General features: G+C 50.0%; 1 protein-coding gene across 1 annotated transcript in view; it reads right to left on the bottom strand.

Annotated features, from left to right (window-relative positions):
• The window catches only part of LOC144611545 (BAR/IMD domain-containing adapter protein 2-like 2), a 45,897-nt gene extending 31,835 nt beyond the window's left edge, over positions 1 to 14,062 (bottom strand). The window contains exons 1-5 of the mRNA XM_078430692.1: positions 13,916 to 14,062; positions 13,681 to 13,814; positions 6,281 to 6,356; positions 1,259 to 1,345; positions 238 to 299 (exon numbers count right to left, since the gene is read on the bottom strand). Of these exons, the coding sequence (XP_078286818.1) occupies positions 238 to 299; positions 1,259 to 1,345; positions 6,281 to 6,356; positions 13,681 to 13,731 (276 nt within the window). The 5' untranslated portion in view covers positions 13,732 to 13,814; positions 13,916 to 14,062. The remainder of the gene's footprint in view (positions 1 to 237; positions 300 to 1,258; positions 1,346 to 6,280; positions 6,357 to 13,680; positions 13,815 to 13,915) is intronic.
• Between the last annotated feature and the right edge of the window lie 245 nt (positions 14,063 to 14,307).

Here is a 14,307-nt window from a genome sequence, read left to right as displayed (position 1 = left end):
AACGCCGCCATGCCATTTTCTCCAGAGGCGCTGCCTGACCCGCTTGGTTACTCCAGCGCTATGAGTCTTTTTTTTTTCTTCCTCTTTTCAGTATACCAGCACCTGCAGTTCCAAGTTTCTCCGACAATATCATGGGATATTTTTTTTCCATTTTACCAAAGACATTGATCAGTGAAGGTTGATCGGCAAATTAGCCGGCCGGGAATCGGGACAGAACGACAGGAAGGAAGTACTTACAATTAGTTCCAGGTCGTTGTTGAGCTCCCTCTGTGTGTCGGAGATCTGCAATAGGATCTGACCTGGGCAACAAGGGGTCAAAATGTCAGGTTAGACATAGGGTGGCCAACTGTCCCTTATTAGCCGGGACATCCCACATTTTGGGCTAAGTTAGTTTGTCCCGTACGGGACCGCCCTTATCATATCATATCATATCATATACATACAGCCGGAAACAGGCCTTTTCGGCCCTCCAAGTCCGTTGAAAGACTGGAGCGACTAGGCTTGTATACACTGGGATTTAGAAGGATGAGAGGAGATCTTATCGAAACGTGTATGATTATTAAGTGGTTGGACACGTTAGAGCATGTTCCCAATGTTGGGGGAGTCCAGAACAAGGGGCCACAGTTTAAGAATAAGGGGTAGGCCATTTAGAACTGAGATGAGGAAAAACTTTTTCAGTCAGAGAGTTGTGAATCTGTGGAATTCTCTGCCTCAGAAGGCAGTGGGGGCCAATTCTCTGAATGCATTCAAGAGAGAGCTGGATAGAGCTCTTAAGGATAGCGGAGTCAGGGGGTATGGGGAGAAGGCAGGAACGGGGTACTGATTGAGAATGATCAGCCATGATCATATTGAATGGCGGTGCTGGCTCGAATGGCCGAATGGCCTCCTCCTGCACCTATTGTCTATGTTTCTGATCCACGCGATTCTCAGGCTGATGGAGGGCCACTTCACCAAAAAACCTGGACCGCCGAACTCACCGTCCCCTCTCCTCCGTGCCTGCCCGCTCACCCACCCTCCCCTCCCCCTAAAAACATTCACTGACTTGGCCTCCACAGCCTTCTGTGGCAAAGAATTCCACAGATTCACCACCCTCTGACTAAAGCAATTCCTCCTCATCTCCTTTCCAAAAGAAAAACGTCCTTTAATTCTGAGGCCGTGCCCACCGGCCCGAGACTCTCTCCCACCAGTGGAAACATCGTCTCCGCGCCCACTTGATCCAGGGCTTTCGCTGTTCATGGTGAGGGTGAAGGTCACTTACCCAGTATCTGCGATGTGGTTGTCCTCAATGCCCGCTCACCGAACTTCCCGACTGCAACGAAATACGAGTTGGCTGCCAGGGTCAATGCTGGAGAGAGAGAGAGAGAGACGCATGTCAGTGTTTAGTTTCCCAGTCTGGTCTAGTTCCAGCTTGGTTTATTGTCACGTGTACCGACAACGTTTCTGAGGGAAAACTTTTTCAGTCAGAGAGTTGCGAATCGGTGGAATTCTCTGCCTCAGAAGGCAGCGGAGGCCGATTCTCTGAATGCATTCAAGAGAGAGCTAGATGGAGCTCTTAAGGATAGCGGAGTCAGGGGGTATGGGGAGAAGGCAGGGTCGGGGTACTGATTGAGAATGATCGGCCACGATCACATTGAATGGCGGTGCTGGCTCGAAGGGCCGAATGGCCTCCTCCTGCACCTATTGTCTATTGGTACAGTGAAAAGCTTTTTTGTTGCGTGCTATCACGTCAGCGGAAAGACAACACACGATTACAATCGAGCCGTTCACAGTGTATTTACAGTACAGATACGTGATTAGGGAATAGCGTTCAGTGCAAGGTAAAGCCAGCAAAGTCCGATCGTGGATAGTCCGAGGGTCACCAATGAGGTAGACAGTAGTTCAGCACTGCTCTCTGGTTGTGGTAGGACGGTTCAGTTACCTGATAACAGCCGGGAAGAAACCGTCCCTGAATCTGGAGGTGTGCGTTTGCACACTTCTACGCCTTTTGCCCGATGGGAGAGGGGAGAAGGGGGAGTTTAGAGATGCAGCGTGGAAACAGGCTTAGAGATTTGCACGTTCTCCAGTGTGACCGTGTGGGTTTTCTCCAGTGGCTCCGGTTTCCTCCCGCACTCAAGATAGACACAAAATGCTGGAGTAACTCAGCGGGTCAGGCAGCATCTCAGGAGAGAGGGAATGGGTGACGTTTCGGGTCGAGACCCTTCTTCAGACTGATGTCAGGGGGGCGTAACAAAGGAAGGATATAGGTGGAGACAGGAAGATAGAGGGAGATCTGGGAATGGGGGGGGGAAGAGAGGGACAAAGGAACTAGCTAAAGTTGGAGAAGTCAATGTTCCTACCGCTGGGCTGCAAGCTGCCCAGGCGAAATACGAGGTGCTGTTCCTCCAATTTCCGGTGGGCCTCACTATGGCACTGGAGGAGGCCCATGACAGAAAGGTCGGACTGGGAGTGGGAGGGGTAGTTGAAGTGCTCAGCCACCGGGAGATCAGGTTGGTTAAGGCGGACTGAGCGAAGGTGTTGAGCGAAGCGATCGCCGAGCCTGCGTTTGGTCTCGCCGATGTGGAGAATGATGTAGAGATGTTGGTCAGCACAGACCCGGTGGGCCGAAGGGCCTGTTTCTGCGTTGTATCTCTGAGCCAAACTAAACAATGGCATTTCTTTTTTTTAAATTTTTAATTTAAAAATTTTCAAAGCACATGTACAAATAATAATAAACGAGAAACTGGTTATAGAGTTCTTACATAGCTTCAATTTTAAATTTTTAAAGGAAAAATAAAGATGAAAAGAGACTGGAAAAAAAAGACTACAAACTAATAGAGAGAAAGCAAAGAAAAAAGAGAATTACAAACATAAAGATTATGGTGATAGATCCGGGAGTTAGTGAGTATAGTCTACTCACACACACCCCGATCCGTGACCTCATCACCCCCGTCCTTTACAAACTCCACTGGCTCCCCATCCCCCAGAGAATCCAGTACAAAATCCTCCTCATGACCTACAAAGCCCTCCATAACCTGGCCCCATCCTACCTGACCGACCTCCTCCACAGGCACACTCCCACCTGCACCCTCCGCTCTGCTGCTGCCAATCTCCTATCCCCCCCCCATCCGGACCAAACTCAGATCCTGGGGGGACAGGGCTTTCTCCATCGCTGCTCCCACCCTATGGAACTCACTACCCCAAACCGTCAGAGACTCCTCCTCACTCACCACATTCAAAACATCGCTGAAGTCTCACCTGTTCAGCACTGCCTTCAACCACTGAAGGTCACCTCACCTTCTGTCTCCTTTCTCTGTTCGTTTACTTATTTATCTATCTATTTATTCACTTCCCTACGTTCTTTAAATCCCTGTAAAGCGTCTTTGAGTGTATGAAAAGCGCTATATAAATGTAATACATTATTATTATTATTATTATAGTTGTACATCCAACCCTAAACTCAAGTTTTAACTTTAGTTTTACATTTTAGTTTTGTGACAAACCCATTCACTTTTTTAAAAATTCAATAAATGGAGACCATATTTAAAAAATAGATCTGGTTTGTCAATTAAGGCAAACCTTATTCTTTCTAAATGCAAGGTCTCGGTCATTTCCATAATCCACATTTTAATTGTGGGGGTTACTGTTTTTTTCCAAAACGTAAGTATTAATTTTTTCGCAGTTATTAAACTGTAGTCAAGAAAGTGTCTCTGGCTTAGCGTAAAGTTTGTAATGTGTTCTGATAATCCTAAAATCATTCATTTTGGATCTAAATCCAGTTGGTTATCGATAACTTTGGAAATGATTTTTTAAATATCGATCCAAAAATTTGGTATATTTGTACAAGTCACAAAAGTGTGAGTTAAATTGGCTTCTTGAAATCGACATTTATCACAAATAGGAGAGATTCTTGGGAAGATCCTGTTTAATTTTGTCTTCGAATAATGTAGTCTGTGTAATATTTTAAATTGTATTAATGAGTGTCTAGTGTTTAACGAGCATTGATGTATGTGTTGTAAACTTTCGTTCCATATGTCTTGCAGTGACAATGATCTTTGCTCCGAGCCCAAGAGTGATTTTATTGCTGGATTATGCAGCTGTGCTTGACGCGATCTTTTGATAAGCAATTCCGGCTTGTGAGGTCACAGTGACCTTGCTGCCAAGCACACTTTGATCAACCTATTTACAGACACGCAATACTGGAGTAACTCAGCGGGTCAGGCAGCATCTCTGGAGAAGTGTGGCAAGATGGCGCAGGGGTAGAGTTGCTGCCTCGCAGCGCCGGAAACCCGGGTTCGATCCCGACTGCGGGTGCTGTCTGTACAGAGTTTGTACGTTCCCCCCGTGACCCGCGTGGGTTTTCCCCGAGATCTTCGGTTTCCTCCCACACTCCAAAGACGTGCGGGTTTCCAGGTTAATTGGCTTGGTGTAAATGTAAGAGTTGTCCCCAGTGTGTGTAGGATAGTGTTAGTGTGCGGGGATCAGCCTCGGTGGGCCGAAGGGCCTGTTTCCGCGCTGTATCTCTGAGGTGAATTAAATAGAAAAGGGTGGACAAATGGTAGAGATGGACGGGCAAGAAGCCTGAGAGATGAAGCCTCCCGGCAGGGCCGAGGCCAGGGCCTCGCGGGCCGGAGCCCGGGGGCCGACGGAGTCCACGGCTGGGGCCGCGGTCGGCGCCACATGGGCGTCCGGAGAGGACCCGGCGGCGAGGTCGGTGCAGCGGCTGATAATGGCGCAGACCGACGGACGACGATGAACCAACCGCGTGGAAGTGAGGACGCCGCTGCCAGGGGAAGGAACGAAGGAAGACCCCGCGGGGGGACGGGGACGGAGGGGACCACCATGAGGGGGGGGGGGGGGGAGAACAATGAAGGACCTGGAGTGTGGGGACCGCCGAGAGGGGGAGGGGGGGAGAACAATGGAGGACCTGCGGGGGGGGGGGGGGGGGGAAGAACAATGGGGGACATGGAGTGTGGGGACCGCCGAGTGGGGGAGGGGGAGAACAATGGAGGACCTGCCGGGGGGGGGGGGAGAACAATGGAGGACCTGATGGGGGGGGGGGGGGGAGAACAATGGGGGACCTGGATTGTGGGGACCGCCGAGAGGGGGAGGGGGGGAGAACAATGGAGGACCTGATGGGGGGGGGGGGGGGGAGAACAATGGGGGACCTGGATTGTGGGGACCGCCGAGAGGGGGAGGGGAGAGAACAATGGCGACTATCTACATACCTTGGGTGTTCAAGCAAAGAATTCCGTGACACATTGTGAGAGTAAAGTATTAATATCTAGTTTTGGTTTAGAGGCACAGCGCTGAAACAGGCCCTTTCGGCCCAACGGGTCCGCGCCGACCAGCGATCCCCGCACACTAACACTATCCCACGCCCACTAGGGACAATTTTTACATTTACCGAGCCAATTTTACCTGCACACGTCTTTGGAGCGTGGGAGGAAACCGAAGATCTCGGGGAGAAAGCCCACGCAGGTCACGGGGGAGAACGTACAAACTCCGTACAGACGGCGCCCGCACTCGGGATCGGACGCGGGACTCCATTCGCTGCATTCGCTGTAAGGCAGCAAATCTACCGCCGCGCCACCGTGCTGAATTGAATTCATTCATTCAAGGATAGAAGAGTAGTGAAAATGTGAAGCTAGAGGTAGGAATATATATAAACATTTCGGTAGAAGGGATGGAGGGGGTGGGGGGAGGTAAGTAGAAATATGGTGCATTTGGGATATCCAGGTGGGGGTACTGGGACGAGGGGGGGGGGGGCAAGGAGAGATGGAAGAGGGGGAGTGTTGCACTGGTTCGGTTGCATTGTGACCTGCGAAGCTTGTCTAAACTTCAATAAATCTATTCACATTGAATGGCGGTTCTGGCTCGAAGGGCCGAATGGCCTCCTCCTGCACCTATTGTCTATTGTCTATTCAGTTACATAGAAAATAGAAACATCGAAAATAGGTGCAGGAGGAGGCCATTCGGCCCTTCGAGTCTGTACGCACCGCCATTCATTGTGATCATGGCTGATCGTCCACAATCAGTAACCCTTGCCTGCCTTCTCCCCCATATCCCTTGATTCCGCTAGCCCCTGGAGCTCTGCCTAACTCTCTTTTAAATCCATCCAGTGAATCGGCCTCCACTGCCCTCTGCGGCAGAGAATTCCACAAATTCACAACTCTCTCTGGGTGAAAAAGTTTGTTTTTTCTCACCTCAGTTTTAAAATTCGCAATTAAAGTTATCATTCACAATCCCAACAATCGTCAAAATTAAACGTTCCCAGCAAACCTCTCCTCGGTTCAATACTTACTTCGGAAGGCCTTGACAAAGTTGCTGCCGAGCACCACCAGGTTCTGCAGCCCAGGATTGAAGTGTTCCATGATATTCTGCAATCAAACACAAGGACCTGGGTTAGGCGGCCGATCTCTGCACACCTGCGATCAAACACTGGCAGGCAGCACCAGTCTGCATCCAAGCAGTGCAGCGGGTCGAGCTGCTGCCTCACAGCGCCGGAGACCCGGGTTCCATCCCGACTACGGGCGCCGTCTGTGCGGAGTCAAGTCAAGTCAAGTCACGTTTATTTGTCACGTACACACGCACGATGTGCAGTGAAATGAAAGTGGGAACGCCTGCCGATTGTGCAAAAAAAATATTTACAATTACAGCATATAAATTAAAATTAATACAGAAAAAAGTGGAGTTATAATAGTTAACAGTCCTGATGGCCTGTGGGAAGATACTCCGTCTCATCCTCTCCGTTTTCACAGCGTGACAGCGGAGGCGTTTGCCTGACCGTAGCAGCTGGAACAGTCCGTTGCTGGGGTGGTAGGGGCCCCCCATAATGTTGCTGGCTCTGGATCTGCACCTCCTGATGTATAGGTCCTGCAGGGGGGCGAGTGTAGTTCCCATGGTGCGTTCTGCCGAACGCACTACTCTCCGCAGGGCCTTCCTGTCCTGGGCAGAGCTGTTCCCAAACCAGACTGTGATGTTGCCGGACAGGATGCTCTCTACAGGCTCAGAGTAGAAGCACTGAAGGATCCTCAGAGACACTCTGAATTTCCTCAGCTGTCTGAGGTGGTAAAGGCGCTGCCTTGCCTTACCCACCAGTGCGGCAATGTGTGTTGTCCATGTCAGATCCTCTGTGATGTGGACTCCCAGTTCTCCCCCTGGCCCGCGTGGGTTTTCTCCTGGTTTCTCCGGTTTCCTCCCGCGCTCCAAAGACGTGCTGGTTCGCAGGCAAATTGGCTTGGTGTAAATGTAAATGATACCTTGTGTGGGTAGGATGGGGATTGTAAATTATCCCGTGTGTGTGTGTGTGTGTGTGTGTGTGTGTGTGTGTAGGATCGTGTTAGTCTATGGGGTGATCGCTAGTCGGCACGGACTCGGTGGGCCGAAGGGCCTGATTCCACGCTTTATTTCTCTATCTGTAAACTAAAGTAAACGCTTCAAGCCCTTTAGTGAACCCAAGCAAACTGCAATGGTGCCGTAACAAAAGGTATTTGGATTTGAGACACAAGAACGAGAACGTTATGATGTTACTAGACCAAGTAACTCGCTGGAATTTACTCGCTGGAATTTAGAAGACTGAGGGGGGATCTTATAGAAACATATAAAATTCTTAAGGGGTTGGAGAGGCTAGATGCGGGAAGATTGTTCCCGATGTTGGGGAAGTCCAGAACCAGGGGTCACAGCTTAAGGATAAGGGGGAAGTCTTTTAGGACCGAGATGAGAAAACATTTCTTCACACAGAGAGTGGTGAGTCTGTGGAATTCTCTGCCACAGAAGGTAGTTGAGGCCAGTTCATTGGCTATATTTAAGAGGGAGTTAGATGTGGCCCTTGTGGCTAAAGGGATCAGGGGGTATGGAGAGAAGGCAGGTACGGGATACTGAGCTGGATGATCAGCCATGATCATATTGAATGGCGGTGCGTACAGGCTCGAAGGGCCGAATGGCCTACTCCTGCACCTATTTTCTATGTTTCTATGTTTCTAAGTGGACCCGTTGGGCCCAAACCTCTCCTGCATTGGTACGGCACCGTCTCCCCCCCTCTCCCTTCTTCCCCTCCCCCTCTCCCTCCCCACCTCTTCCCCCTCCACCCTCCCTCCCTGGGAGATATATTTAAACTTTAAAATGTGAATAACTTTTAAAATACAACACCGATTTCAATGAAACTTCTTCCATTAGCACCAAGGGATGACGGTGAGTAAGGTGGGCCGAAAGTTGTCACGCTATCGTGTACAGTTTTGGCTGTAGTTCAGGAACAAACAGACAAACAAACAAGAGAGTTTTAGTAGATAGATAACGATAGGCTCCCGCCCCTCCCACTGCTGCACTGCGTTTAAAAGTTCATATGTTATAGGAACAGAATTAGGCCATTCGGCAAACTCCGCACCCGTGGTCAGGATCGAACCCGAGTCTCGGGCTGTGAGGCAGCAGCTCTCCCAACTGCGCCAAGACCGCGAGAAATTGTGGGCGCAGCCCAGACCATCACACGCACAAACCAACCTCCCTTCCACCGACTCCATCTACACCTCACGCTGCCTCGGCAAGGCCAGCAGCATCATCAAGGACCAGTCTCACCCCGGCCACTTCTCCCCTCTCCCATCGGGCAAGAGGTACAGAAGTGTGAAATCCAGATTCAGGGGCAGTTTCTTCCCGGCTGTTATCAGGCAACTGAACCGTCCTACCACAACCAGAGAGCGGTGCTGAACTACTATCTACCTCAGAGTCATGAAGTCATACAGCGATACACACCGGCCAACATGCCAGTTGGGGGAGGGGGGGGGAGAGGGAGAGGGAGAGGGAGAGGGAGAGGGGAGAGGGAGAGGGAGAGGGAGAGGGAGAGGGAGAGGGAGAGGGAGAGGGAGAGGGAGAGGGAGAGGGAGAGGGAGAGGGAGAGGGAGAGGGAGAAAAAGGAGAGAAAGAGAGAGAGAAAAAGAGAGAGAAAAAGAGAGAGAGAAAAAGAGAGAGAAAAAGAGAGAGAAAAAGAGAGAGAAAAAGAGAGAGAAAAAGAGAGGGGGAAGGGGGAGGGGGAGAGAGGGAGAGAGGGGGGAGAGGGGGAGAGGGGGAGAGGGGGAGAGGGGGAGAGGGGGAGAGGGGGAGAGGGGGAGAGGGGGAGAGGGGGAGAGGGGGAGAGGGGGAGAGAGAATATGCCAGGGTTTCTTGAAGTTAGAGAAATCAATACCACTGGGCTGTCAGCTGCCCAAGCGAAATATGAGGTGCTGTTCCTCCAATTTGCGATTAGCCTCACTCTGACAATGGAGGAGGCCTTGGACAGAAAGGTCAGTGTGGGAATGGAAGGGGGAATTTAAGTGTTTGGCAACCAGGAGATCAGGTAGGTCCAGGCGGGCTGAGCGAAGGCGTTTGGCAAAACGGTCGCCCAGTCTGCGTTTGGTGTGTAAGAGTCCGTGAGGGACGCTTGATTGTGTAACCAACCGAGCAGACAAAATGGAAGGGTCACAGGTTCGCAACATGTTGGCCCAAAATGAATTAATGAGTGAAGAACAGGATCAGCACACAGCTTGGGTGGACTGTTAATAAATGATGAACTGTTAAACTGATAGGTTTGGGACGAGCAATTAACTAATGAACAGAATTTGATATTCTACCTGAATAAGGTGGCGATGCCTCGAGCAACACAAGCAAGTGGCAAGTGTCGGAAAATATCATCAAAGGTTGTAGCGGGTAAGGTTTCGACTTGTGAGGTGTGGTTTAAGGTGATGGGGAAAGTTTTAATAGGAACCTGAGGACAATTTTTTTTTTTTACACACACAAAGGGTGGTGGGCGTGTGGAACGAGCTGCCGGAGGAGGTAGTTGAGGCAGGGACTATCCCAACCTTTAAGAAACATTTAGACAGGTCCATGGATAGGACACGTTTCGAGGGATATGGGCCAAACGCAGGCTTGTATACACTGGAATTTAGAAGGATGAGAGGGGATCTTATCGAAACGTATAAGATTATTAGGGGGTTGGACACGTTAGAGGCAGGAAACATGTTCCCAATGTTGGGGGAATCCAGAACAAGGGGCCACAGTTTAAGAATAAGGGGTAGGCCATTTAGAACTGAGATGAGGAAGAACTTTTTCAGTCAGAGAGTTGTGAATCTGTGGAATTCTCTGCCTCAGAAGGCAGTGGAGGCCAATTCTCTGAATGCATTCAAAAGAGAGCTGGATAGAGCTCTTAAGGATAGCGGAGTCAGGGAGTATGGGGAGAAGGCAGGAACAGGGTACTGATTGAGAATGATCAGCCATGATCACATTGAATGGCGGTGCTGGCTCGATCGGCCGAATGGCCTCCTCCTGCACCTATTGTCTATTGTCTATTGTGGGACTAGTGTAGGTGGGGCATGTTGGTCGGCGTGGACAAGATAGAAACATAGAAAATAGGTGCAGGAGAGGGCCTTTCGGCCCTTCGAGGCAGCACCGCCATTCAATGTGATCATGGCTGAACATCCACAACCAGTAACCTGTTCCTGGCTTCTCCCCATATCTTGAAAGCATCCAGAGAATTGGCCTCCACTGCCTTCTGAGGCTGGGAATGCCACAGATAATCCACAGATGATGTATCCCAGGAGGGAAATTGATCTGCCCACAGTCATAAAAACACACAATACACGAAATATGAAATGAAAGTGGCGAATGGAAAGGATTGGGATTGTGCAAAGATTTGAGGGGGGTGGGGGGTGGGGGGATCAGTCTACCCCCTCGACAGCGGGGGAGAGGAGTTGTACAGGTACATCATGGCCTGGTACAGTAACGCAGTTCCTCGTTTCCAATTTATCTGTTATCTCATCCGTTTAGTTTATTGTCACGTGTACCGAGGTACAGTGAAAAGCTTTTGTTGCGGGCTGACCAGTCAACCGAATGACTATACATGATTACAATCGAGCCATTTACAGCGTACAGATACATGATGTGAATAGTGCAAGGTAAAGCCAGCAAAGTCCGATCAAGGATAGTCCGAGGGTCTCCAATGAGGTAGATAGTAGTTCAGCACTGCTCTCTGGTTGTGGTAGGATGGTTCAGTTGCCTGATAACAGCTGGGAAGAAACTGTCCCTGAATCTGGAGGTGTGCGTTTTCACACTTCTGTACCTTTTGCCCGATGGGAGAGGGGAGAAGAGGGAGAGGTCGGGGCGAGACTGGCCCTTGATTGTGCTGCTGGCCTTGCCGAGGCAGCGTGAGGTGCAGATGGAGTCGATGGAAGGGAGGTTGGTTTGTGTGTGTGATGGTCTGGGCTGCGTCCACAAGTCTCTGCGATTTCTTGCGGGTCGTGGATGGAGCTGTTCCTAAACCAAGCTGTGATGCATCCCGATGAAATGCTTTCTGTGGCGCATCTGTAGAAGCTGGTGAGGGTTGTAGGGGGACCTGCCGAACATCCTCAGCCTTCTGAGGAAGTCAAGGTGTTGGTGTTAGCATTCTTGGTTGTTGCTTCAATATGGGTGGTCAGGGAGAAGTTGTTGGTGATATCGACTCTGGGAATTTAAAATTTTCCAACCATCTTGACTTTGGCGCGGTCAATGCAAGCGCACTTATAACCATATAACCATATAACCATATAACAACTACAGCACGGAAACAGGCCCATTCGGCCCTACCAGTCCACGCCGACCACTCTCCCTGACCTAGTCTCATCTACCTGCTCTCAGACCATAACCCTCCAATCCCCTCCAATCCCCTCCTATCCATATACCTATCCAATTTACTCTTAAATAATAAAATCGAGCCAGCCTCCACCACTTCCACCGGAAGCCCATTCCATACAGCCACCACCCTCTGAGTAAAGAAGTTACCCCTCATGTTACCCCTAAACTTTTGTCCCTCAATTCTAAAGCTATGTCCCCTTGTTGGAATCTTCCCCACTCTCAAAGGGAAAAGCCTACCCACGTCAACTCTGTCCGTCCCTCTCAAAATTTTAAAAACCTCTATCAAGTCCCCCCTCAACCTTCTACGCTCCAAAGAATAAAGACCCAACCTGTTCAACCTCTCTCTGTAGCTTAAGTGCTGAAACCCAGGCAACATTCTAGTAAATCTCCTCTGTACCCTCTCCATTTTGTCGACATCCTTCCTATAATTTGGCGACCAGAACTGCACACCATACTCCAGATTCGGCCTCACCAATGCCCTGTACAATTTCAACATTACATCCCAACTTCTATACTCGATGCTCTGATTTATAAAGGCAAGCATACCAAACGCCTTCTTCACCACCCTATCCACATGAGATTCCACCTTCAGGGAACAATGCACAGTTATTCCCAGATCCCTCTGTTCCACTGCATTCCTCAATTCCCTACCATTTACCCTGTACGTCCTATTTTGATTTGTTATGAGGAAACTTTTTCTGGGAAACTCTAACGTCACTCCGACTACAACTGTCTTTTATTTAGTGGACAGCGTGGGTCTCCGAAAATTGAAAGCCCCCTTTAAACAGGAGTGCGCAGAGTTTTACAATGTCTTGCACCCAGTTAGCACAGGTTGGAGGAGATAGTTCGGTCTGAAGAAGGGTCTCGACCCGAAACGTCACCCATTCCTTCTCTCCTGAGATGCTGCCCGACCTGCTGAGTTACTCCAGCATTTTGTGAATAAATACCTCAGGTTGAAGGAGGTATCGTTCAATGATTCATAGAAACATAGAAACATAGAAAATAGGTGCAGGAGTAGGTCATTTGGCCCTTCGAGCCTGCACCGCCATTCAATATGATCATGGCTGATCATCCAACTCAGTATCCCGTACCTGCCTTCTCTCCATACCCCCTGATCCCTTTAGCCACAAGGGCCACATCTAACTCCCTCTTAAATATAGCCAATGAACTGGCCTCAACTACCTTCTGTGGCAGAGAATTCCACAGATTCACCACTCTCTGTGTGAAAAAAAACTTTCTCATCTCGGTCCTAAAAGACTTCCCCCTTATCCTTAAACTGTGACCCCTTGTTCTGGACTTCCCCAACATCGGGAACAGTCTTCCTGCATCTAGCCTGTCCAACCCCTTAAGAATTTTGTAAGTTTCTATAAGATCCCCTCTCAATCATCTAAATTCCAGCGAGTACAAGCCGAGTCTATCCAGTCTTTCTTCATATGAAAGTCCTGCCATCCCAGGAATTCAATTATACTTTATTGCCACATGTCCCCAGTTACAGTGAACTGCTTTAGTTTTGCAGACAACCCGGTAAAGTCACATAGCAGACTTCACCTAGGCAGTAAACCAGAGCCGCCATGTTTTGACACCAGCAAAGTTGCAAAAGTTCCCTCTCCACGCTGGGTTTTGCATTTAGAAACAGCGCGGAAACAGGCCCTTCTGCCCACCGAGTCCGCGCCGACCAGCGATCCCCGCACACTAACACTATCCTACACACACACACACACACACACACACACACACACACACACACACACACACACACACACACACACACACACACACACACACACACACACACACACACACACACACACACACACACACACACACACACACACACACACACACACACTAGGGGACAATTTACGATTTTTACCAAAGCCAAACTAGCCTACAAAAAACCCCCACGCCTTTGGAGTGCGGGAGGAAAACGGCGCACCCGGGGAAACCCCACGCAGGTCACGGGGAGAACGTACAAACTCCGGGCAGGCAGCGCCCGTAGTCGGGATGGAACCCGGGTCCCTGGCGCCGCGAGGCACCGACTTTACCGCCGTGCCGCCCGTCCCTTACCTGGTAGGTGTCCAGAGTTGAGTAGTAGACTTGGTCGGTCGAGTGGGCCATGGTCCAGAGAGGGGCAGAAAGAAATGTCAGGAGCGATCTTGCCAAATGTGCCTCTCCTCCCACTGTGCGCTCGAAGGTTGAGACTGGAACAGTCCAGATGTACAGATCAGATTGTTAATTATTTATCAGACTGTGACTAACCTGATCCTCCCTCCCTCCTCTCAGGACAATCCGGATCACTTACCTGTGTGACGAGCCAGAATCAAATATACATACACAAGGAACTGCAGATGCTGGTTTGCAAAAAAAGGCACAGAGTGCTGAGATAACTCAGCGGGTCAGGCAGCATCGCTGGAGAACTTGGATAAGCAACGTTTTGGACTGGGATCCATCTTTAGGTCGTTCTACAGACTAAAAAGATTTGCTGGGACTGCAAAGGATGTTAAATAATTAGCAGCTGTTTTATTTGTGGGATCCAAAGGTTTTTTTTCCCCCTTAACTTTTTCCCCTCTCTCTCCTCCCCTCTCCCTCCCTCTCCGTCTCTCTCTCTCAGCCCCCCTCTCTCTCTCTCTCTGCCCCATCTCTCTCTCTGCCCCCCTCTCTCTCTCCTCTACCCGTCTCTCTCTCTGCCCCCTC

The sequence above is a fragment of the Rhinoraja longicauda genome, chromosome 40 (genome assembly GCF_053455715.1).
Source record: "Rhinoraja longicauda isolate Sanriku21f chromosome 40, sRhiLon1.1, whole genome shotgun sequence".
Classification (NCBI taxonomy): Eukaryota; Metazoa; Chordata; class Chondrichthyes; order Rajiformes; family Arhynchobatidae; genus Rhinoraja; species Rhinoraja longicauda.
This window is presented reverse-complemented; position numbering and strand designations above follow the sequence as displayed.